Below are 27389 nucleotides of genomic sequence, written 5' to 3'. Positions count from 1 at the left end.
TGTCAGAAACAGGTGTTGGATGGTATGTAAAAAGGTTGACTTCTTGTTGACCAGTCGGATGAGAAAATATTTTCAGGGTCGAAACCCTGTCGACCAGTGACATAAGTGGTATAATATTTACATTGTTGAAAGCCTGATTACCATAGTCATATGCACTTTCAACCAGACAAACCCTTTAAAAGAGAGACAGGAGGGGGGGGGGGGGAAGACAGAAGTGGGGAGATACCTTGTCAACCGAAGACAGAAGTGGGGAGATATTTACAGGGTCGATACCCTCTCAACCAGAGGCAGAAGTGGAAAGATATTTACAGAAATGACCGGTACTTAAGGGTCAATACCGAGGGACACAAGTCGGGTGATATAAGAAGGATGGCTAGTGTTGAGAGGTCAGCCTCTTAGGTAATGTCACGATTTGCGTGTAAATTAAAAGAGTTTAGATAATGTAGATAATGTAAAAAGAGAATAATCAATTGTGTGGACTTATTATTATTAGTTATTTGAGTCCTAGTCGGACTGTTTAGCCTTTGAAACCATAGACCACATGTGTGATGTCACAGACACGGAGTATTCGAGTCTAAGGCAAACTGTTTAGCCTTTGAAACCATATACTACACGTATGATGTCATGGACAGCCGAACTGTGCCTTGCTATGCTGTAGATGTGTGGATCTCTTATCAAGCATTTTGATGCATGAGACCTCATGGTAAACATGCTGATGGGCATGGTATTCCAACTGCAAGAAATTTTCAATTGCAGCTCATCAGTTGCATCTTTGTAATTAAGTAGTTTTAGTAAGTGTTCAATGGTGATAATGTACACTGTTTCCTAAAGTAAGGAATGTGCAATTTGTCAGACTTTTATAACATACCTAGTAATTATGCCGTATCAAATATCACTAGATAAGTTCATTTAGCAGCAAGTAGGTACATAAATTTCATCTTGATCACTGTTATGCAAAAACTGAAAGGTCCTACCCAGAGGGTTTCACTGACACAACTGTCAAATCAGTCATTGGTGACGTTCATGGTAAATTTACAACACTTATAGTAAGCATTTTTTCCGTATCTGGTTCAACCTCAGGAATATTTGGCACACGTGTATTGAGGGGTCCAGACGTGCCCGACCAAACTTAAATGTTGCTGGTTTGCATCATTTCTTTATAAAATAAGGTGTGGTAATTTACTGCGGAATTATTTTGCGACACCTGAATCGTTTCAACTGGAACATGTGAATGGGACCCTTGCTCACTACTGTGGTGAACGAGGGGAAGTCACTCCCAATAACTCCCACTAACATCACCAAGGACGAAGCTGGCAAAATATTTCTGCAAAACTTTGTATCTGGGGGGGAAAACTTTCAGTTTTTGCATAGCAGTGATCAGATGAACCTTATACATAGACATATCAAATAGTGGTTATCTATAATGCACCGTTCAAATAATTTGATCATGGGCTATCCAAGAAATATTTTGATTAGAGGCAATGTGAATCGATTGAAAATATATTCATTGGGTTGTAATAGCTCCATCTGGTTCAAAGTACTGTACACGTAATGTTGAAATTGGTGTGAATTCGTAACTGTAGCAGTTTTCGTTCCTAGAGGCCCAACATGCGTATGAACATGAAGAAAACGGTTATTTACTTGTTTGTGTAATATTGACGGTGACAAAAAGAACACATAATATTCAGATATTTTTCATCTTAATTCTATTTTCAGAACCAAGACATTTATTGATTTAAATATATTTACAGCTATTAAAAGACAATTTCATAACAAAGAATATTGAAGAATCTCAGTAAAAGCATATCCATGCAAGCTTGTATTATGTATCTCCCAACAGGAAAACTTTCCTTTGTAAATATATGTACTTTATATTTGAATCATGTTTCATATCAATGTAGAAAATATCTTGTCCCAAAATATGCAAAAGTATGCATTACTGTTGAGCAGTAGACTTCTTTCAATTACCCTTTAAGAAATATAAATTTCCATGTGTTAAGTTTTGAATTTCATATGCAAGCTAGACTTGATCCCATGGACTAAATAAAAACCAATTGTCCATGTAATCAGGTGTGTTTAACCAATTTTTGTCTACAAATTCAATCTTGGCACAAGATGATATAAAAAGTTTTCACATAATTGTAGAACAGATCAGTTTATAGCATTTTCTATTAATAGGAAGTATTAAATATTTTGCATAAATTATATTAAAATGTTCCAAAATAAAACTTTTAAAAACTGAAATGCTTCTTGTTTTATATTAAAGTGTTTATTTGAAACAAGAAACTGATTTTGCTGACTGTATGGATAACTTATCCAACATCATTAAGTGACATCAAGTGATATCCTCTCTTTCTTAACAAAATGAAGGATGTTTCATCAAGATATGCTGCAAATATCGCCCCCTGAAAACACTTAATATGAAAAAGCTTTCACTGTTAATACTGTAGCTAGGCTAAGCCTCGTCTGGAATGAATGGAGCCTATCAGACATGTGTAATAGGGATTTTATTTTATCATGAAGCAAAAAGCAAAATTAAAAGAAAATGGCAATTAAATTGTTCACATTCCCCTCCCAAACCAGCCGTTTTAACTCACTATTGTGAGCACTTGACTTGCATCAGACAAATAGTTTCCATATATCAGCTAAATTTCAGATTCTAGAAATTCTTTTGGACAAGTATGCAGTTTACATATCAAGCTTTTTACGATTGCGAAAAAAAAAATGTTTTAAAAAAGTCAATCCTAAGGTACCAGATTTTCATTTAAATAAAAAAAAATCAATGACACCATTATCTGAGAAATTTCTGAATGTCACTTATTTAGCTGTTTATGACTGGTTTTCCAGAACTCTGCTACATTTTGTACAATGATGCAGAATTGGTTCATGCAAATTTATCAATTTCTGTTTTTCATGATTGCATTGAGAATACCAAACCGTGAAGTTTCTGTGTGCAGTGTCAAATGTAATACCAATTTTAGGAAAATCACTCGTTACTTTCCTTGATGTACTATCACTGTACACACTTTCCACCACAGAATAGAAGGTAACACGATGCTGATGATAATAACGATGTGATATCTCTCCAAAAATACCGGGAACAATTGCACGCGAGGATTTGCAATGAACATGATCACAGTCACAATTTCAAAGTCTTTCCATGATTGGTCAAATTATTGTCCGTACGAGTCGCATCTCTGGTGTTATAACTGCCATCCCCGTCGCGCAAGATTGGATGTGGACTGACTTTTCTGGCGTAACCTGTGAAAGCAATATATATATACACATTAGAATACATGAAACGGGAGCCATCTAGCTGTAGGTTCATGGATTTCAATCCAAGGAAAATTAAACCTCCATAAACATGAACAACAATTGCAAAAAGTTGAAGATTTACACCTTGGTACTCCAGGGGTTACGCTCACTTTTAATCTCTGCACACCCCTGGAATGTCATGACAAAACTAAAGGCTCGGTGTGCACCAACTTGTGGATGAGACGGGAAGATTAGTTTGATGTACCGAGAGGAGGGGGGGTGGTAACATCAAAAGAATCTCACTATCGTGTAACTGTAAAATGGGCTGGCTTTGGAGTCGTGTGTCGCTCCTCTGTAATCTTTAAAGGACAGGCACCAGCCTAGCGATTGGTTAGGTTGTTTTTACGTGGGACCAATCAAATAGCTAGCCAGCTGGCCTTCAATTTGGCTCAGGGGTGCAGAGAGTGAAAGGGAGCGTAACCCCTTGAGTGTCAGGGATGGCTTTACACTTACAGAAGTAAAGACTTTCCAAAACATTTTATCAACAAAACTAGCTGAAAGTAGCTTAAGTCAGCATCTTTGAAAGTACAACACGTTCTGCTCTACCTTCCTCTAAATACTATGCACACGTAAGCACTCATTTCAGGTTTTGAATAAAAAAAATCTCAAAGTTGGCGACAACTTTTATTTGACTTTCTGCATTCTTTGGCTGGTTTAAATGAAAGTCTGGATTGGATAGTCTTTGTGATTATAACGAGTTATTATAATGTAACATTTTCAGGGGTAGACCAGTAAATGTTAATGTAGTCCCTGTTACAGAAGTGATATGTCCCTCATTCAGAAAGTAACCACTTTTATTGAAGCCATGAACATTTTTGAAACCTGAGAAGTGGCCCTTATATTGTTCCATAAAGAGAAAAGTTTGGATTGCTACTTATACCTTAACGTTTTATATACTAGGTTACATTCGCGTATCCCGGTTGAAACGGTACAGGTGGCGCAAGAATATTCCACGAACGCACTTGGACCATTCTATACACAGAGCTAAAAATGCACAGTTTCGGAGAATAAAAAACAATGTGTCAAGAATATTATGCCCTTCTTTCATGCTTCCACTGGATTACATAATGTATCTTAAAAACTACAAATGGCTTGACATTGTTTTAGAAAGAAATAATGCAAACTAGCAATAGTCAGTATTTTAGTTTCGGTCAGGTACGTCTGGACCCCTCAATCCACACGTGCCGAATATTCCTGAGGTCAGCCTCGGTTCAGATCTGTGCCTGTCGTTTTCTTTACAAGTTCAACCGTTTCAACCGGATACGCGAATGTACCCCTACATACGAATCCTTTCATTGGCTCATTGCCTAAGAATGTTTGAAAGAACTCACAAAGATTTGCTGGACTTGGATCTGTAGGGGTGGTCTCTGATGATGTTTTCACTTTCCTCCGTCAGTCCCCTCCTGTGCCTGCAAACAAGAAAGGTCATGGGTCAAACCTACACTATAGAAATGTCCACAGTACCTCAAACTATTATAGGATTCACTTTTCAATTATTAAAACAAACAGAAAGACTGAGGATGGAGTGTACACGGCAGTGTCCCAGACAGGAGAAATCAACTCCCCACATCTACTGTATATGGGGAATTAATCTGCTGCAGGGCTGTTTTTGTTTAAACGGTCAAACTTGTCGGACCACTGTTGTTCGTTTATTAAATAAGGTCGGACCTAGTAATCTGATGCTGCTTTCAGGCAAGCCTTGACAAAGCCTTGCAAGGCCTGCATGTATAAACATTTGCAGGTCTGCCAGGATTTATACCCGAAATTGTTCCACATAAACGAACAGGCCCCAGGTTGAACCTTCGCCCCTTTTCACCCTCCCAAATGTGGGCGAATTTCTCATGACAGCGAATTTTAGTTCACAACATGCAATATATAGCAATTACATGTGAATCGTGAAATTAACACTGGGTGAACATGGATTTTAACTGAACAGTTCCCAGTAAACAGCATTAATCCCCCCCCCCATTTTATGCTAGATGCACCAATCTCCAGTGCTTTGAGTGTAATTGAGAGCAGTCACAAAGGGAATCCCTGGGGTATAGAATATTTACGTTTTCATTCAATGGAATGGATTAGACAATGTCATAGCTGGTGGTCTGACATAGCCAGCATTCATCCCTTTCAAAACAGAGCACCGTAAACGGATGCATAATACGCCCATCTGACCCTATCCAATGATATTTTTGTTTGTTAATTAAATCTATATTGTCCTTGTTAGACCCCACATGAACATCCATGCCATAAATTAGGTCAACAACACATGATCTGACTGACTGAACTGAAGGTTGATATCCATCACTTAGTTCCAGAGAAGAAGTCACTTAAAGCAGTATAGCCAAATACCCTTTTTGGCCCTGCCCCTCAGCCCCCTGGGGGGTCAGCCACACCATTTGTACAATTTTAAATCCCTGCCTCCCAGGAATGCTTTTGATCAAATATGATTGATATCCAGTGCACAGTTCTACAGAAGAAGTCGTTTGTAGCAATATAGCCAAATTTCCCCCTTTTGGCCCCCGCCCCTAAGCCCCCTGGGGAGTCAGCCCCACCATTTGTACAATTTTTAATCACCACCACCTAGGGATGCTTCCAGTCAAATTTGGTTGATATCCACATCTTAGTTTCAGAGGAGAAGTCGCTTAAACCAATATGGGCAAATTGACCCCTTTTGGCCCCGCCCCTCAGCCCCCTGGGGGGTCAGCCCCACCATTTGTAAAATTTTGAATCCCCACCACCTAGGGATGCTTCCAGTCAAATTTAGTTAAATTCCAACCAGTGGTTAAGAAGAAGAAGTCGTTTAAAGAAATTGTTGACGTACGTACGGACGGACGGACGACGGACGCCACGGTATGGCATAAGCTCACCTTGGTCCTTCGGACCAGGTGAGCTAATAAATGTAGGAGAAAATCTCAGGACAAAAAATAAAATACTGAAATGAACAAAGGGCGATAACTTTTGCAAAAAATGTCGAATCAAAATTCTTTTAAGGGAGACACAACTTCATATCATGGTTATATTGTATACCAAGTTTCAAAGAGATCGGTCGAAAAATGTAGGAGGAGATTTCCGGACAAACAAAAGTTTACGCCGGCCGGACAACCCCATACCATAATACTCCAGTCAAATTTGACGGGCGTATAAAAAGCAGTATTGTGATATGACTTACCTTGAGGGGAACCTGCCTGAGGCTGCCTTGGTCATCCGCATATAACCAGGGGTCGTGCCTCTGGGTACCTCCACATGATCATCTGTCAACAAAGGGAAGTAATCTATTTAGTATAAAGTATCTAAGGCCACAATATCACGTGTACAAGCAAAACAATATTTTCAAGGTAGGAACTGCACTTATCTGTGATAAAAACAACTGCACTTCAGAAACATTATTTTTAAAGTTTTAAATTGAACTTTTGATCTAGTCTGAGACTGAATGCATATTGTATATTAGGCATGAGAATGTTAACAGAACAGTGATATATATAGGATCTTGCATGAGTTTCCAATTGATATCAGATTCATGAAACGAGTCTAAGAATTTTTCAATTTAGTGAGCCTCTGACAACTAAAAAAGAAACATTTGTGCCGAATTTCATAAGTTTTATATGAAACAAGAATTCCACGGAAGTGGATGTGTCGCCTGCACAGGAAGCTGGGAGATTGTACTTAGCACTGCATGAAGTTTGAGTTTGATCGGCCGAAGGAAACTCAAGTTATCGCACGAAAACAGATTTTCTATTTATAGTAACAGTGACCTTGACCTTTGACCTTCGGACCTGAAAAGCAATCCCACGCAAGCACTTTTGGTAAGGAAGCACTGCATGAAGTTTGAGTTTGATCGGACCAAGGAAACTCTAGTTATCGCACAAAATACAGATCCGGTGAGCTAAAAATGGTACTGTATACACTATATCCATCTGTATTTGCTATTCTGTTCATTGTGTTTTATGTGTTTTTTTGGCAAATAATTTTGATGTTATAGAGCAGTATATGATAAAAGGGTTACCATATATGACCATTTCCATGTCTTACTTCATATCAGCTGAGACTCCCAAGGGTCGAGGGCTGATACGGAGTGCGAAATGGAAATGGTCATATGGTAACCACTAATAACGTATACCATCCAGATAGGCATATTACTCAACTAGAAAACTGAACCATTGAAAAGTATAGCTAAGTGACATTTATTGCTGCGCATAAAATTCCACAAAAGTTTAATGATAATGATGATATACACTCCCAATACGGTGACCTATAGCTAGAGTAAGCTGAGTACCAACCCTGGGATCTGTCTATCATGGAGAACAAGCCCATCTGCTGGAGTTGCTTGCTCTTCTCCTTGCGTGAGTTGTCTGTGGCCTGTCTGGTCAGTTGGTTTCCTGCAGACGACATCTTCAGTATCCTGTTTGGGGTGCAGTCCTTCAGAATCAGTACAGGTGTGTTAGGGGTGGTTTCCTTAGGTATTCGAGCAGGTGTGTTCTCTTTATCCTGTGAGTTCCTGGATAAGAAAGATGTTGAAGTAAGAACCTCGGTGATAATTCATTGATTTCTTTTTATTACACTTTGAGTAATGCATTTTTAAGGTTTTAAAGAAACCCTCCCCATTGTTTTGTATACTGGATCAATTTTAAAGAGTCCCATCCCTATATTCTAGCGTACGTACTAGATGAAATATTCTGTAACTGATTGGTTGTTTTCTGAATTATTAAAATATTGTCAGAATTATCTTAACTAAAATCACATATTAATACCATAGAAAATAAAACCCCAAAATACAAAACTGGAAGTGTAAGCCACAGGCAAATTTATACCTCCAACTCGATAAAGTTTTTTATGTCTCAGTGAATCAAGGGCCAAAGCGGCCATCTTGAATCTGGAAACATAAAATTTGGTGTTTTAATGCAAGTATATCCCCTAAGTATCACTCCGAAAGTATTAACAAAGTTGGTCCCAAAAAATCAAGTTATAATTGTTATGGTCTCAGCCAATAGGAGGCTATGGCAGCCATATTGAATCCTTAAATTAAAAGCTGGTCATTTTGATGTCAAGTTCATATCATTCCCAAAATCATTAAATGTTTCAATGTAACTGGTCGCACGGTTTTGAAAAATTGGTCAACACAGGCCTGAAATGACAATTTTAAAAAAAGGGCAATAACTCTTGAAATTATGGGTTAAAATAATCTAAAACAAATCTAAAAACATTTCATCATACAAACATTGCCAGGTATTGCCAAATCAGAAAAAAATAAAAATGATGAGGTAAATTTGATAATTACTTGCTTTATTCCAACATGACACAGCACAACATTTTACTGTTAAATTACATAGAAGTACCTACCTACTACGTCCAGGGGTCATCTGTGTGGCCAGAGGGGTATTACTGTCAAACTGTCGCAGGGGAACACGGACAGACGACAACGGACTAGACGCTACCTCTGCATAGGACCGCACTGGAAAGGAAAACACAAGACAATGTTATATAGTAAGAGTGCCACCTGAGACAAAAAATATGGGATCTGTACCTTGCTATGTATACTAAACAAGAGAGGACTGACTTATAACAGGCTTGTCAATATACACTGAGCAATTACTCTGTCAAATTAATTCAAGAATCCAGAATAATACAAGAAATTGTTTGAAGGTTGTTTACCCTTTCACCACTGTAAACCATAATGGACTCATCCATATCAGTGCATGGTAGAGTCTACTAAAGTTACATAGGGGTGAAAGGGTTAATTTGTCCGATCCCTGTTACTTTGACAGATCAATGTCCTTCATTTAGACAAAGCAGCTGACAACCACTCTCAACAGCAGCTGTTAATATATCATTATACTCTACCCATCGTTGTTCTGTTGATTGTTTAATCCTTTCACCCCTATGTAACTTTAGTAGACATTACTGTGCATTGGTATGGACGAGTCCATTATGGTCTACAGTGTAGAAAGTGTTAAAACCTACCTTTGTTGGGAGTACATGTACCATCAAACTGAATGGAACGCACACAGCTACTCTTCCCAGCGTTGCCTCCCGGTACGGCTGAGTTACTTCCCTTGATTTCACTTCCAGAGCTGACAATGTTTACTGTTGTTGTCTTTGTGAGAGTTGATGAATTCACAGAATTCACACCACACCCTAAAGGTTTTGTCACTGAACTAGTATCTGTGTTAAGTGGATTGATGTTGAGCAAGGTCAGGAGTGCAGACTTGTTAGCTGAGGCGGGTGTTGAGGATGTTGGCGTGTGTGTTGCGATCGGGGCCGGCTGCGATGACTTGTGGGCCGAGTTTTGCGTTGATGTACTCTGTAAATTAGCACTAATAGCTTCTTTAAACACACTGCCACTGTGTGGCTGTCGAGATGTCCCACTTTCTACCTTATTGCCACTCTGTGGCTGTCGAGATGTCCCACTATCTATCTTATTGCCACTCTGTGGCTGCAGCAGCGTGGAGTACCCACGACTACCCGAGTGTTCCACATAAACGTCCTCCACTACTGGTAATCGACTCAGAACACTTTGATCAATATTCTCCTGGTTGAGAGTAAATGTAGAATTTAAGTCCTGACTAGCCTCATTCTGTTGTGGGACACTACCGATTGTTTGACCATCAATCCGTGACCTCTGACCTTCCTGTGACCTCTGACCTTCCCATGACACTCCGGAATCGACACTACCTAGTACACATGATGATTTAATGTTTGTCACACAGTTGTCTCCCTTTAACACCCTACACTCTGTTGTCACGTTTTTGCTACAGTTTGTTTCTCCTACGAAGCTATTGATACTGTTTGCTGGGACATGACCGGGCAAATCGGAGAAAACCTCATCAGAAAGAAGTCCACTTGAGGCCAGCAACCGGGGAACACAACTTCTGTCCACTGTTGACCGATGTTTTTTTTTGTCCAAGGACAACAGTCTATGATCTGGATGTGGCTGGTCTCTCTGTACTCGGACTGGCTGGACATTCCTTCTGGTCACTAGTACCCTGTTCGGTCCTGTAACAGAAACACTCACTCCAATGATGCTACTATCGCGGACACAGTCGAAAGGATAAACATTATAAGTAATGTTCAAATTCTCAAGATCTGGCTATAAAATTATTGGATGGTAAATACACAGACTACTGCTCTCTAGTCTCATTCTTTTAAACTTACAATATTCTTATTTTAGAGGTAAAAATTCACAGGAATATGGTATCACCTTCAAAACATGCAACTTTATTACCTGATCCTGATCAGGAAATATTCTCAGATATGAATGACCGTAAAATTACAAGTATTAGGAAAATAGTGCAAACCTTCAGATTATTTTACAAACTTGAATTATTAATGTTTGATAATTTTCTTTTTTCTTTTCAACAGTTAAGTTTGCATACAGCAATTGTTGACCAATAATCGTATGAGGTTACAGCTAGTCATTCTTTCCTACATACATGAATATACATACAATTACAAAGAAGAGAGCCTGGAAGGTCACTTAAACCAGCATAGTGTCTGTGTTAGATATGACAACTACAGGTAGATCAAATTAATAAATTTTGTACTCAAAAGCAGGATTCCTCAAATGTTATGATTCATATCTTTTTTTTTTTAAATATGCCAGTATTCAAACGAGAAAAAGATATATTCAAAAGACATAGATCGCCAAAGCAGGACTCTCTAGAATTATTGGGAGGTGAGGTTAGGGGGAGTCTTTATACTGAATGAAGCCCGTCCTTGATACTCAAGGAGTTACATTAACTTTCGCTCTTTACACCCTTGTAATGTGCACCACCTTGTTGATGATATGAGAAGACTAGTTTGATCCTTTGATGTACATCAAAAGAATCGGTGGGTTGGGCGAGTAGCGGTAAAATGACTGTCTTTGGAGTCAGGTGTCACTCCTCTGTAATCTTCAAAGGACAGGTATCAGCCAAGCAATTTGTCAGTTGTTTTTACTTGAGACCAATCGAATAGCTAGCGCATGCCTCCAATTTCTCTTTAACATATTCTAGAGGTGCAAAGAGCGAAAGCGAGGTTAACTCCTTGAGTATCGAAGATGAATGAATATCCATGTAGTCTAGTTAAGTGATAAATAAATTTTAAACAATCTCATCAATTTAATATCAGTTGTGTACTGAACAACGAGAAACTGGTGACTGAAATTCTGTGACCAGACAGGGCAGTCAGGGGACGACTGTCCAGTCATTCTGTACTTACCCTGTGTGGTATCCTGTTCCGCTGACACCGCCTCACTTGTCACGGATGATTGAACAGATTCCGACAGGCTGATTGTAGACGAGAGGTTGTTTGAAGAAAGACTGGTCACAGATGATTGAGCAGACATAGTCTGGTTGGTCATGGATGATTGGCTGGTTATTGACAAGGATGACTGACTAGATACGAGCGAGCTCTTCTCACACATGTGTTGTGCTGGAATACAGCAATGTTGTTGGTACAGAGGAAGAATTTAGGTCAATGGAAAACTTTTGGCATTTATGTCCCGCCTAACTGTATACCAACATTATTTGTCCATGTAGTATTCTGACTGAGGTTACATGTAACTATTTCCTGGGTTTAGCTCGAAATATGCGAGTAAACTATCATACTAATTAATACATACATGTATATAAGTGGTGTTAATATGATTTAGATAGAACACTTGTTAAACATATAACGTATTGTCTTGTTTATTGTTTGATTACAAAATTGACCGAATAACAGGTTACTGGATCCTAAGATTGTTCAAGTGATCGGTTACCAAAAAGTGACCAGTTAGACAACCCTTCTTATCATCCCCACTTCAAGAGTAAGACAGAAAAATATCAACCCGCAGGGCAAGATTCTCAAATGACATTACAACACTACCATGAAATTGACAAAGAAGGAATATTTATACACACACACACCTGCTGTCAAAGATTTGAAGTTTAACATTTCACCAAGGGAAAAGGCACTATTCTGATCCGAGAAACTCTGATCCGCGAACGTCACCTCTCGACCTTCTGTTATGGTCTGTATGTTGTGATACTGAGAGTCGAGGTCAGAGGTCAGGAGGTCGTGGTCTTTCAGGATACAATGCTGTTGTTTTACCATGTGCAGTAGATGTAAAATTAATCTGTCAAAAGGACGAGAGTGTGTTGAAAATGACATTAAAATACAATCAAACCTAAAAAATTAAAATTGATGGGTCATTACAAAAAATGAGTTTGTACGGTAAACAGTATTAAGAGGTACATTTAAATCCTTAAACTTCATGTTAATTAGGTCCAAAAGTGGTGTATAATTCCCGGTGTACAGAAGTTCTGTAAACAGTATTGAAAAAAACATTCACTCCTAAAGTCACATTTGAACCTTACTAAATCAAAGTAGGGGAGAATGAGTTAAATGCCTATCATAAAGTACCTCTCTGCACCAGATATCTCCCTCTCCTGGGAACGGACCACCTTGGCCATGTACTTCATACAGTACTGAGATTCGGTCAGGGCCAGGCTGGACTCGTGGTTCTGTAGGCTTAACTTTAAGTTCTGTAATACAATGGAACTACATAATAAACTGACCAAAACATGTAACAACTTAGGATTTAGTAATGTATTCAGCTGTATGAACTTCTATTAATACAGATTAGTTATCTGTAAGAAGTTAGTTTGACTGTTTTCAGAAATTTCATCAAATTTTCAATAGTTCTGCTCAAGCTTAATGCTGAACAGATGGAAATTATCATAACATATCCTTTAAAAGTGTTCTGGAAGTAACCTGTCCTGTCTCTATTTATTGTCATCTTGCCATTGACTTTATTTCTTAACAGATTTTCATCAAGGTAAAGTACAGTGTACATGTATAAGAATACCTCAGGGGCCCAGGGTCAACACCAAGATCATTGTTGTCTGTGAGTCAACCATTGCTAATTTGCCGACTGATTTATTGTCATCAGTTTACAGATTTCTGGGACAGAGGTGCATTCATGTCTTAATTTTACCTGTTTTTTCAAGATTTCCATTAGAGCAGTTTTTGACAATACATTACCAATTATTGACCCTAAATGCTAGTACGGTAAATTTGCTCCTTGACAATACCTCTGATGCCAGATTGTCCCCTCCAGCACTGGACTGTTCCCGGACAGCTGACTTCAGCCCCTCCAGGCTGTGGTTACTCTTGGCCAGTCGCACGCCTTTGTCCTCCTTCATCTGGACAAAACTTGTCATGCGTTCATGAGCTGAGTGGATCATCCGCTGGATTTTGTCCTTTGTCTGAAATTATAATTTCATTATCAATAAGTAAATGAAATAAATATAGAACACTTTACAGTACATACAATCAATACAATTAAAATATACATTAATCAATGCAATTTTGAGGAATTTGCAGGAGCTGTCTTATCAGGCGCCAACTACTCGTCCTATGCCACCTGGCTAATATCTCCCTATGTGTGTATGCGTGCATGTGTGCTGGAGATGTATTGTGTTCTAAATGTCGTGGGACCTTGCTTCCAACGGCATCATTTGTAGTGCCACCTCACTTGAATGCTACAGCACAGATACTGCATCACCCACCCCAGACCATTTTAAACTCCACCTGGGTTGTTGGAGTTGTGTGGGCAGAGAAAATCACTTTCTCTGAATATTCCATGTGTAAGACAACTGCAGGGATTGAACCCTGGCAGCCTACATAGAAGGCCTGAGTGTTAACCACTCGGCCAGTCTGCCCATTATTAAAATGTTTTTCTTCACCTGAAAGAGGTGTTTTTTTTATATCATTTGACTCGTGAAAACAAGATAGAAAGAGAAAAAGCTTTGGTTGTATTGTCAGTCCCTAAACGTATACATTTTTTATCTATAAATTGGCATTCTTGCTTTTTGGGTAATCCAAAAATATAAGATGGCTGTAAATTATAATAATTATTATAATAGTTGGCTAAAGAATTATGTCCAGAATTACAGTTAACAGTATTGTATATATATCCCACATTATAACAGGCTGTCAAAATACCTTCATTGATTATAAAACTCTTTCATGCCCAGTGGTGTAGGACAGGGAAACTCCACCCAAGTTTTTTTCAAATTGTGTAAATCCAGAGGCTTGTCGAGGGTTTTGTAGCAATTTGAAAATCCCTCGGGTAAAATTTCCCTATCTTACACCCCTGGGCATGAAAGAGTATATTTCTCTGATTCCAATCATCAGAATTAGCTCAGAAACCACAAAAGGCATCACAATTTATGTATCGCGGTATTTGAATGCTCCTGACTTGGTGACATCACATCATTGTTGTACCATTGTGATGTCAGGTGCATGAAGTGGGGTATAGCATAGAATCCATAAGGTGTTGGGGTAAAACATTGATTTAGAAATAAAAACCCTTGTTCTATATATAGTATAACTTTCAGTGATTGAGTCAATGCAAAAGTTCATATTCGTGAAGAACAAACCATACCTCTTTTTGCTGAGAATCCCTGAAGCTAGCCATTCTAGCCAGACAACGCTCCTTTCGACTGATTTTCCACTTCATGTCCCGGCTCTTCAGTTCAGAATCAAGATATTCTCTGCATATCTGTAGTCTGGAGAGGAAAACGTCTTCCATGCTTTCCTTTAATCTGCAGAAAAAATGTGTAGCAACATGCAGACTTGAAAGTTGATAACACTTAATAAAACACTTACATCTCATGGAAGTTTTTTTAAATCATGGCCTATTGGCCTTATATACACCCTGCAATTATGCTGTTTAGCTAAGAGTGAGATTAAGTAAGAACTATTGCCTATTAAAGATATAACATGAAAATTAAACCCTGTGAAGATGTTCAAAGAACAAAACAGTGAAAATTGACCCCTGTGAAAGTTTTTACATCTAAGTGCAAAAGCCTCAGATATATTAAGAACACTACAGAGTGTTTAATATAAATTACTCTTCCTTCTTATGTCTCCTGCATTCATATCAGATTTATGATAACATAAGATGATATATTCTGTGGTACCAGATTTATAATAAGTATATGTACCATGCTCTAACACATTTACATCATTTATAATACTTTGTGACCTTGTCATTAATTATCATATCCTGTGACCTGACATTGATTACCATACCTTGTGACCTTGACATTGGTTGCCATACATTATGACCTTATTGTTTACCATAAATTGTGATCTTGACATAAGTTACTTTACCTTATGACATTGAAATTGATTACTATAACTTGTGACCTTGACATTGGTTACCAAAACTTGCGACCTTGACATTGGTTACCATAACTTGTGACCTTGACATTGATTACCATAACATGTGACCTTGACATCTGTTACCTGAACTTGTGACCTTGACATTGATTACCATAACATGTGACCTTGACATCAGTTACCTTAACTTGTGACCTCAACATTTATATCCATACTTTTTAACCTTGACATTGTGACAGCACCTTTTGATTTTGACCTGAGTTTCCATACTTGATGACCTTGACGCTCTTTAGCATACCTGGTGAGGTTGACATTTGTTACAATATCTTTTGACACTGGTTGCCATACCTAGTGACCTTGCCATTCATTACCATACTTTTTGACCTTGACATTGGTTACCATACCTTGTGACTGTTGGGTTAGGAACTGTACACAGCTGCTTCATGGAAACCATTTTGCCATCCTCATAGCTCTGGAGTTTTCCTTTCAGCTCATTAATCTGACAAGCATAAAGGATCCAATACAATTGTAATTTAGCATTTTATCAATTTTAATATGAATATCATTCTTCAAATAAATCTCATTCATATGAGCTACATTTATGTAAATTTTGTATAATATGTTTATTTATTTGGAATATTTCACAGGTGATCACTCGAACAGTTTTTTTTTTATTACACTGTATCACAATAGGTTCCAGGCTAGTCTGAGCAAGCTCCAAATAATAGAGCTTTTGACTGTCTACATATATTTTGTCACCATTAACAGCACTGAATACCACTGAAGGAGTACTTACCTCTTTCCGGAGTTCCTGGATGATCTGACCATATCTAGCCACATGGAAGTCGACATTGAGAACATTCTTCTTCAGCTGCAAAAGTCACATAGAATGTTTAACAAAATTTTATATTGGACTGAATCAATAGTTACAATGTCTCCCAGCTTAGCATACTGCAAGACACCCGTATCCCATATAACAACAATTACTGACTTCTAGTTTAGGAACTACATTTAAGGATGGCGCAGTGAATAGACCATTCACGTTTTACAAAGGTGGCCGGGGTTTGATTCCCCGAACGGCTTGAAAAGGTATGGGGTCACCTGCCCAACCATGTGAGATTTCTCTGGGTACTCGGATCTCCTCCCACATTAAGACCCTCTCTGTGCTAACATAAGGGCCAAGAAGAACGATCAATATAAGTTGGAATAAGTCGTTTCATAATTGTTGTAAAATAAATTTAACTACATTTAATATATAGAGGCCCAAATAAAAGCCAAATCTTGGTGACTATATTTGTGACTTGAAATAACCTGTAAGTTGTAACTCTCCTTTATATAATAGTCAATATTTCTATATTAAATCATGATCTAAATAATCATGGAAAGGGATCTAAGTTTGGAAGGCTTCTACTTCAGACAATCACAAAGCACCATCTTCTATCTAGATTCAGACAACCAAAAAGCACTCTCTTTTTCTAACAATCACAAAGGACTCCCAGGTTTGAAAAAAAACACTTCTTTTTTAAATAATCACCAAGCAATGTCTTTATTTCGAGAAGATATCTTTTTCTAACAATCACAGAGCACTCTCTAGTTTCAGAAGACTTCTTCTTCAGACGAAGGACATCTAGACATGACCTTCATCCATAGTACTTAGACCATTACAAGGGGAAAATTGATAAAGTGTACATGATTTATAATATAGTAAGTGTCGTCTTTACCTGAGCTTGTATATGTTTTGCTCGGTCAGCATACTTGAGGGTGTTGTACGTATCCTCATAGGACAGACTGGATGGGCTACAAGGTGGACATAGTAACAATATAACAGAAGAATATAATACTTAGGATTTTGTATAATCAATACAAGAATTCCACGGGAGTGGATGTGTCGCCTGCTCAGCGCTTTTAGTAAGAAAAGTGTTTCGGTTTGAGTTGTCGCATAAACATATATGCCAAAATGCGGAAAGTTGAAACTTAACAGAAAAACCTGTAATATATGTTGAACATTATTGCTCCTAGCTACACAATGCCCCTTTTTGGCAATAAATGGGGCATAACTCCACCAAAAATGCACGTAGACTTCTGAAATGCGAAATTATTCGAGCTATATTGGTATGCAATATGTGTACCAAATTTGAGTTCAATCAACCCAAGGGAACTCAAGTTATCACACGGATACCTTGTTTCGGACGACGCAACCGCTGACAAAGTAATACCTATATGTTGCCTTGCGTTGCAGCGACACAAAAACCTTTGACTATGCAGGACTTCCTTTTATGAATATTCACAACTATTACAAAATAAGTGACCTTTCAGTTGCTTTATATTTTAAGATTTATTAGCACAGCCTATATCAAGGAAAAGTACATAATAATTACCCCTAGCAATTAAAACATATAACCACAACAAATATTTTTGATTCCAAATTTTTAAGATAGAACCAATAGGTAATGCATCCGCTATTAAATTAAATATCTGTACAGGTAAACGTTGGTTTACCAATCATTGTTACACCTGTCCCTTTAGTGCTAGACATTAAGGGTAGTCCAATAGTCGGAGACTAGTGAAATCTCCAGCTGGACTAATGGTTCTAGCACGATTGACTAGCAGTCAAAATTTGGTATTGCTTATGTTGTGGAATAATATGGGGTTTAATAGTTGAATTTGCACATGGACTATTAAAATTTGGAAACTACTACCCTAATTGACTAGTGCTATTCAAAATTTATTTCAAGCCCTGCCCCTTGACTATTATCAATACTTAAGCTAGTATTCCGTCTTTGCGTATTGCAGAGTTATCTTCTCTTGTGAGCAGGAATTGATTGTTACGTCATTGGTTTGTGTGAGAAAATTACGTCCTTTTCTCAAAAATTGACGACGTTACTCTCACAAACAAATGACGAAACAATCAATACATGCTCACAAGAGCAGATAACTCTGCAATATGCAAAGACGGAATAAGGAGACTCTTGATCATTAGGTACTTACCTGACAGCGGCGATCATCACAGTCTGACAGTTGCCACCGAGGGAGTCCTTCAGAAGTCGGGTTAGCTTACTGTCTCTGTAAGGCACATGGCCTTTGTACTGAGGAGAACAAGGCATTGCAAATGAAAATGCAAACTTCTTTACAAGATTCCCTTTGTGCGCATAAGTTGCTTCAACATTTCATACCTTGTGATGCATCTTATACAACACTATAAAGAGGAAGAATCAATAACAATATGCTCAAGATGCAACAGTAAGTTTGTACCTATATTTATTGACTGACTAGTTTCGCCTCTGTGTGTAAGGCTTCATCACGACCTTCACCCTTTCACCCCTTGGTAACTTGAATAGACTCTACCATACATTCATCTGGATGAGTCCACTATGGTCTACAGAGGTAAAAGGGTTAAGCATGTTATGATTGATTCATTAATCACTAGGGGTGTCACGAAACACCAAGAGTGTATCACGATATATTGCAATACAGATACGTATCCTGATATATTGTCATAGGAAAGATGTGCTTAATTTTTTAATATGTTGTTGTCAGAATGTTATCAAACTTAATCATATATAATATGGATCACATAGATTTAAGATTTTTGTCAAACCAACCATCGATTACAAAATTTGAACTAATTCCAACCACTATTAAATGCTTGTTTATCTGTTAGAATTTGTAGTAGTTTGCAAAGTTAAAACACCAAACAGAATGAGAAACAGAAAAATAAGCTTTCAAAAAATATTGCGATACAACAATATGTCATCTCTGTATTGTGGTATGATATGATATACCCGTGTATTGCGATATACCTGTTTTCCGAAATATTGTGACAGCCGTATTAATCACCCTGCATGCCCTACTTAAGCACAACATCCCACTAAATAACCCATTAACTTTTGGACTGGCATGGCTCTATTTTCCTGTTTATACAACACATTACTTTTCATCAAAGGAACTTTATCATCTGTTAATAATCATTGGTTGTAGTATCTTCATATTACATGGGTTTTTTTATTTCGTCAATTTCCTGGGTAATCTTCATCCACGAATTCATAGGTCCACAAAGTAGTTACAAGTTTGATATAAAGTAATTCTCCTTTAGAGTGGGTACTACTAAACCTCAGTGTTTGAACTTAACAGTAGGTTCATACACAATCATCATGAAAAACACTAGTTCTACAGAAATTATTTTAATAGTTCATAAACCAAGTTGTCTATGAAGTTATTTTCTATGATGTACTTAATTTAATGATAAAAATAGTGAAAAAGTTCTCTGTGAAATCACTTGCACATATTTTCTTTATTTCATGTAATAATATCAGTAAAATTTTCTTGGTCAAAGTTTGGTCTTTCAAAATTTCAGTAGGTCTTTAAGAAATCTGTATCTCGAAAAAAAAATATTGTCTATGGTGTGTAGGTTCTAAGACTGAAACCTGATATGGTACTTTTTTGCTAAATAGTCAAACTGAAAAGCTACGATTAAAACCATTCAAACAAGTGTTGTTTTTTTTTAGTTTTCTTTTAGGTTCAAATATATTACTTCCTCAGCAAGTGTTTACAGAGGATGCCAGGGTTGAGGAGCCCTGGGATCATCCCCCTGTACAATGTATTCAAACAAGTGTTACCTTGGTGTCAGCCAGGGCATTGATGACATTTCCCAGGGCCAGGAGAGAGCGATTTATGTTGGCACCCTCACGAAACCTCGCTCCACAGTTTTTGGTCACGGTAGCTCTCTCTGAACCCGCAAGGTCCACCAGACACATCTTGGCCACGCGGACCTCTGCCGAGACGTTGGCCGTTCTATCTCGCTGACGCACAAACACCTACAGACACAGCTCAGGATATCAATGAAATGTTGTGAAACAGTTTATCATAGAATGAGTACTTGGGGAATTTTTATGCATCAAATATCAAAATGTTTAAACCACATGGGACACAAAACTATCTCATTTAGACTTATGAGTCAAAAGGCATCATACATGTATCATCTTGGGAAATAATTCATGCTGAAAAGTGACTGTTTTTTGTGCATGGCTTTTTGTTATTCGGGCTGTAACATCTTTCCAATAACTACTGCCATATGAAGACAGGAGCCCAAGAAAATACTACAAAGAAAGAAGTAGGAAAGTGAGAGAAGAACGGTTATAGATTCTAAGAGTTTCAATGGAGCAGCTCAGTTTTGGTCCATTTAGTCTCTTCTGAGCAAAAAACACAGAAGAAAAACCCCGACTCTGCAGGGGACCCCACATTAGTCACCTCTTATGTCAATGATGGTAACACCTGTAGTGGGAAACAGCAGCCCCCCCCCCCCTTTTTTTTGGGATGGGGCCTTTTTGTCTCATTATGGGAAGAAAATACACACTGTATCCCTATTGGGAAGACATTTTCAGGAGTAAACTGCATATTTTAGGAATTAGGCATAAATATGAAATAGTTTCAATTGGGAATGGGGCCCATTATTGACCCCCCCCCCCCCCCCCCCCCCCAAAAAAAGTCCCAATATAAAAGCAGTGTAGATGAGGGAGATTGGCAGGAGTGTACATCTGTATCATACAGACAAGCTATGGGTCACAGTAGAAGGTGGCCCCACCTGGAAGACAGCATGTGAACGTGAAGACTCTGCATTGGCGTCTGTAGGGTGCTGCGTTCTGTTCTGGTTTCCAAAGTGCAGCATGTGTAAGAGTTCATCAGCATCCCTCGGCTGTAATTACATAAACGGTTCGATAGATATATGAGAGACTTTTAAAATATCTACCGGTCAGGGTTAGAATTAGAAACTTGTTATTTTTGCTTTGTGGTCCACAGGACTAATTGAATAGATTAGTTTCTAGTCCTACATCGATGTAAATAGCCTAAAATGTCCATAACCCTTTCACCCCTATATAACTTTAGTAGACTCTGCCATAGATTGATATGGATGAGTCCATTATGGTCTACAGTGGTGAAAGGGTTAAGGAAACATCTCTTTATCACAAAACAAAAAGTAATTGACTGTAGGAGACATAAAATAACAACTGACACAAAGACATTTTTTGAGTAAATTTGGGAAAATTTTGACAAATAACAGCCTTTACAGGCACTTTATATCTGTATTTTAAGCAGTTTTTCAAAAGGAATATTCTTATTTTATTGTATCTCTATAAAATGATTTAGTGATGACATATTTACGTACAAGTCCAAAGGACCAGTGCCACATAGTTTAGGTGATTTACTAGTCTTTTCTGAAATCTTCTAGTCTCGGACTAGTGTTAAGTGTCAAACTCTATTGTTGGACAAACGTGTTCAATTTTGCAATCTCTTCTCTTGTATTCAACATTTAGTCTCCAATTGGGCCCCCGCTCCAAGGGATTAAGGGTTGGGAAAAACTCTGTAATACCTTTCACCATGAATGCTCCATACCAAGTATGGTTAGAATACCTATGCATGAAATTATTGATTTTGAGCGATTTTAAAAATTTACATATATATATATTTCCCTGTATTGGCTTGTCTCTCTACCCTCAGTGAGGGGACTGGGGCATTGTATAATTAGTGTCCCACTCTTTGTTCAGGGGAAGGGGACATACCATTCATTTATACAACATTTAATTCCCTTCCCTTGATCTATGCAAAAGTTAGTTGTCAAATCCCCAGCTTCCATTTCATAAATGATACAATAGTACAAAGCTGCATTCTATCCTGATGCTCATTGTGGCTACGATTTGTTTACCTACTATACACAGTAGTTGATTACCAATGAATACATTTTATGAAATTACCAGTAATGCATGTATGCAGTTTGAATTTTTATAAGTTTTAATTTTGCGAAATTATTTTTACAATATATCCAATTTCTGAGTCTCTCAAAACAAGACAATGATTTTTGTAGTATTTGATCAGGTGAGTCCTGAACGCTGTTTCTAATATTTTGATGAGTCATGTTACCTACAGATATTGTAAGTTTTCAAAACGTGGGTGAGTTCCTTAAGGAAAACTATATATATGAATCCAGGACTCTCACATGTCCCAGGGGAAGAATAAGCGTACCGGTAAGTGCTATTTTCTCCTAGGACAGAGAATTGGACTCTCATCTGTCTGTGTCCTAAAAATCACCAGACGTTACTAAGCTGGCCATATACTAACTGTGTGTAGAGACAGCCCTGGTATAGCTACACCATTCCTGGCATCTTCTCTGACCGGAAGACAACCTCCCTTAGCCAACAGGTCATGAATCTGCTCGTTATATACCTGTTCATGTAAATTACAACATTCAAATCAAGTACAGTGGTGACATTGTATACAGTAAATGATCATTCTAATTCATTTGAGATGTAACACAGCATTTGATTGGTCAATCAAAATAAATTGCGACCTTAATACAACGATATACTGTTCGCAAATTTCTCATTTGCACATGAAGCCCGAATGGCGATTGTTAATGATGTCGATGACCCTGACACATGTTCATGATGTCACGAACAATAGCATGATCCTGAAAGGTCAACTTAATTCCGCCTCAATTTGAATATTTCTGACGTCACCAATCCAGAGCAGAGATACCCATAATTTGAAAAAAACATCTTCAAATCGTGATTTCTTTCAGTGGTTTTGGTTGATATGAATTAGAAAGAGGATTACCGTACGGTATTTTGAAGTTTGTGGCAGTATGCCATGACTATACAGTCGCAAATATCCGTTTTACTGGCTCCGTTCGGCGCCACCAGTAAAACTCCATTTGGGACAGTACAATCACGATATACCGCCGCAAATTTCAAAGTACAGTGCAGGATATCTCCTAAATGGTTAGGCCAAACAAAATATTGTGTGTTTCAGGTAACATTGGTGAAAAAAAGGGTAGGTCGGTCAGGATTATATAAAAAAAAAATTGAAAGTGGGAGGACCTAATTTAAGAATTAACAAAAACCACCAAACATAGTTATTCAGAATTGTATTCATTTTTCATTATATTTTTAGGTCTTTTATATTATAAAACAGGATTTAAATTTGGTGTTGACACCTGCCTATGAAATATCGAGAAGTGTCATAAAGATGCTTACATATTTCTGCATGTTTAAATGGGACATTTAATTGCATTTTAAAAATGAGATAAAATTGTTAGGTTCGGAGGTAAAACCTAGGATCTGTCGGGGTACCTTGAACATACATATTTGTTTGGCCTTATAAAAGTCAAGTAACAGTTCAGTCTCATGGTCTTGAACAATACTCAAGCTTTAAATAATAAAAAGTCTTCAGCTACAATAGCTGAAAATATGTTTATCATACAGTGTACTGAGGCCTTCCTTAAAAAAAAATGTTTGCCATTTCCCTACTCACATTTTTTTTTCAGTTGGCAGTGATATTTTTTATTTTAGAAATCTCATATTTCCATATAAAAATCATTAGTGTTTTTTACCAAAATTTCCAAAAATAAGTTTGAGTTAGTTGCTATTTCGATAAGTAAGTCGATCTGGGAAAATGCTAACAAACAATTTTTTAATGATGACCCAAGTTACTAAATTCTGATGACTTATATAATATGGATTGTTATATTCAAAGGTTAAGGATATTACTCTTTTCCCCCTTTTTTCACCTCATAGCATTCCGTACTAAAGAAAATTGAAAATTCCCCCATTGAAAATAACTTGGAATTACAATGAAATTTATTATGTCAATAACCTTTGGTTATCATTTAAACCCATGATGACTTATAATCATTATACCTCAAGGTAGGAAACAGCAACATCACAGATTTTCTCGTGCTGAATGGCCGCTATCCGTGTGTATAAGTCCATCATTGTTAGGTATATGACGCCAGGCTGTCGTGGGTTTCCCAACATTGTGTGTGTTTTACCTGCCCCTGTGGCTCCATAGGCAAATACTGTTACAAAAACAACAATGTTAAAGATGAAACAAGTCAACATTTCTCTTGGTAATCTACCTATCAAACCTAAGATTACTTTAAATTACAAGAGCCTAAACAAACTCCAGTACAAAAAAATCTGTAATCTTAATTTTGCCAAGCTTATTAAAGATTTCAAAATTATTTTAATATTCTAAGGATCCAATGATCGCAAAGGTTTCCTAATTTTGATAAATATATTTTACATCATAACAGAGGTATTTGAATCAAACCCATGTTTCAGATTTACTTCATTGATTGATCAAGATGAAGCTCACAGGGCCATCAGTTTCGGGACTTACCCATTTTGAACACCTTCAGCTTCCCATTACAAATTTTTCATTCCTGTCCTAGTTCATACATTTTTTTTCATTTCTTCTAGTGACAGTTTATCATTCCTGTATAACAAATATACTAACCTGAACAATTATAACCTTCCAGCAGCCCATCAAGAATTTGTTTGGTAGATTGTTCATACACATTGTGATTTGCTGAATTCTGGTCAAACACAAAGTCAAAGGCAAATTTTAAATCCTTAGCCTGCCTTTTACGGAGGTCTCTCCGACGACGTCGGTTTCGGTAGCCATATTCTGGCGAGGATTGCTCTTTAGGGTCAAATACCAATACATTTTCGTTCATGGCCTTGACCACTATACGTGAATTACTTCCCTGCTCCATCGAGTTCCCTGGTCGGATCCTTACCACGACCTTGACCTTATTGCCAACCCCAGAGGACTCCGTTGAATCTGCAGGTTTGCGTGTTGGTGTGGCTGCCACTTCAGCATAGCTGGGTATACGTTTCCTCTGTCCAAGCGTCATGGTGTTGTTAATATTAACAAATTCACTCTCAAAAAAGGTCATAAAACAGTCCGTTTCATTTCATCAACTTTAATCTGAAATACAGAAAATTAAATGACGAAAAATTACATTAAATGTCTATTCGATGATCAAATAATCATTTCATTTCTTGAATGTTAGAATTACACTCTTAATTATAAGTTAGTATGGTTCAAATTTTACAGCTATGCTAAAAAGTATATATAGGTGTCAACCTCTGAAACCTCCAATGAGGGATTGAGATCTACCTCATTCCATTGAGGGAGAAAGTGCATGAAACATTGTAACTGAAACTGCTTTTATGTATCATACAACATGTATTAGATAAAAGTTTTTCACCATTTGCAGTAACAACTTAATTGAATTATAATAATGGACAAAGGCTTAAAGCAACGTGGTCCGTCTCAACAAGTTTTTAACAAATAAACAGATTTTTTTTATTCTGACTATAGGACCGTTTACATTTCCTGCTGTCAGCTCTATTATATCAATAAAAGTTGGTTGATAATATTGATAATAACTTGAATTTAAGTGATGAATTCCACTGCTGATAATGTCACAGCTCTGTAATTTTAGTTCATACCAATTATCTGTACAATGTATTATAATTATATTTTGTTTGTGATAACAGCATTAAAAAATGTAAACATAGTCTTTTTTTGTTTCATGTATCAAACTCCTTAATATTAGTTGTTTGAACATTAACAACATATAGGCTTATAGGTAGATTGTTCCACACATTTACTCTAAATGTGAACAAGTTTCTCCTTAATCCATGTTGCATCGGTTTTTGTAACAATTGTCTTTGTGAGATTGTGTTGTTCCATTTGAATATCAAAGGCTAATAGATTGGAAGTGACTCTTTCATCAAATATATTGTTAATTATTGAACTACTTTCAGACACTCTCTGTACGAAATTTCTTTCAATTCTGGACTAAGTCAACTGGTTGCTCTATGCGCTGAACATTAACATTCTCTATTAGTTGTGCATGTGTCTATAACAAGGATAGGAATGTCGATTGATAGTAAAATCATGTTAATTTTTCTGGTGTCAGATGGTAAAAGTTTTATTATAAGGAATAATTTACGTGGTACAAAGAAAATGAATCAAAGCATTTTCAAATTACAAAAAAAGCATGTTAATTTATAACTCTATACCCAATTGATATGCACTAGCTGTTTATCCAAGCATGACATCAAGGAATTAACAACAGAAATGATTTGGCAGATACCTCTAATCTATTTACGTCACGGTCGTGTTGTCATTCAAAGCTTGGTTAGCATAACAAGTTGAAAACTGTATAATTTTTCTTCTCACATATTATTTACATTCATGATGGTATGAAACTCAGATGTTTACAAATATATTCAAAGGTACGCGGTAGTATTGTATGTGTTTGAGCTATATACCAACTGTCAGCAATCACTGATAGAATTTCAGCCTCCTAGCTGTGTTGCAAATAAGGCCGAATTGGCAAGATTGGGTCCGGGTGTACTTTGCCACACGTACCATTAAAACATACTTTTGAGATACATGGATTGATTCAGTCAATTAACATGCAATTAAGATACCTACTTGTAGCCCTCAATCTCTGATTACTTCATGAAGCAAGCTGTTGATAATCAATTCGTGCATGCTGGCCAATCTTATGATATAGTTGTCAAAATAATTTTCAATCTGATTATCATGACGTGATGAAACATTTGAGAATTATTTGTATAACTGAAACATACATCGTTAAATTTTTCTTTGGCTTCAAGCAAGCAATAATGAAATTGGTATATTGATTACCTATAAAAAGTACTTCATTTGGCGTTTGTTTACTCGTGACTTCGTCTTGCTTTCAGACATTTTTCAAAATACCCTCTTCTTACTAACACAGATTTTGATTGGCTAATTTCCCGGAAGTGTTAGAAATGAAAGGGTAGATAACTCTATTATATTCGACTGTCATATTATATTTTAGTTTCATATTTCAGTAGATTTACCATCATCATGGGTTTTTTTTAAGTCTTGTTAAGAATAGGACATTCATTTTTAAAACAAAAATGGTATGTTGTATTTTTTTCAAACCACCCAAGATCCGTTTTGTTAGTAATAAAAAAAATCACGGTGAAATAGATTTTAGTACATTATTTTAGTGTTTTATATAAATCGCGGATTGATTACTATTTAAAATTAAGTCGTAAGCATTAAAAATAATTTAATGTATTTAATATCAATAT

The 27389-nt window shown here is 37.1% G+C and overlaps 1 protein-coding gene across 2 annotated transcripts; it reads right to left on the bottom strand.

Moving 5' to 3' along the window:
* Window positions 1–48: 48 nt before the first annotated feature.
* LOC110455229 (kinesin-like protein KIF18A) lies at window positions 49–27044 on the bottom strand. Of its 2 annotated transcripts, none has more exons than XM_021505221.1 (21): window positions 26956–27044; window positions 24745–25218; window positions 24147–24304; window positions 22570–22674; window positions 21038–21148; window positions 20073–20270; window positions 18445–18542; window positions 17178–17253; window positions 16253–16327; window positions 15861–15955; window positions 14717–14876; window positions 13362–13535; window positions 12691–12812; window positions 12195–12403; window positions 11506–11718; window positions 9271–10302; window positions 8650–8761; window positions 7590–7807; window positions 6482–6563; window positions 4647–4724; window positions 49–3261 (listed from the first exon to the last, which is right to left on the bottom strand). In XM_021505221.1, exons 2-21 carry the CDS (start codon window positions 25184–25186, stop codon window positions 3204–3206), a joined length of 3816 nt encoding a protein of 1271 aa, XP_021360896.1. In that variant the 5' UTR covers window positions 25187–25218; window positions 26956–27044; the 3' UTR covers window positions 49–3203. The 2 variants fall into 2 exon arrangements, with proteins under 2 accessions (XP_021360896.1, XP_021360898.1); XM_021505223.1 differs by lacking the exon at window positions 26956–27044 and adding an exon at window positions 26740–26932.
* Between the last annotated feature and the right edge of the window lie 345 nt (window positions 27045–27389).

The sequence above is a fragment of the Mizuhopecten yessoensis genome, unplaced genomic scaffold, assembly GCF_002113885.1.
Source record: "Mizuhopecten yessoensis strain PY_sf001 unplaced genomic scaffold, ASM211388v2 scaffold8183, whole genome shotgun sequence".
Lineage (NCBI taxonomy): Eukaryota > Metazoa > Mollusca > Bivalvia > Pectinida > Pectinidae > Mizuhopecten > Mizuhopecten yessoensis.
Note: the sequence above shows the minus strand (reverse complement) of the source record. Positions and strands in the feature narration are given on the sequence as shown.

Bases quoted from the DNA above. Each gene is read 5' to 3' on its own strand.
- LOC110455229 (XM_021505221.1), bottom strand. From the start codon at position 25,186: ATGACCTTTTTTGAGAGTGAATTTGTTAATATTAACAACACCATGACG. The intron at 7,808-8,649 runs GTAGGTACTTCT...TTTCTTATCCAG, and splicing joins ATGACCCCTGGACGTAGTAG to GAACTCACAGGATAAAGAGA. The intron at 3,262-4,646 runs GTGAGTTCTTTC...TTGCTTTCACAG, and splicing joins TCCAAGTCCAGCAAATCTTT to GTTACGCCAGAAAAGTCAGT.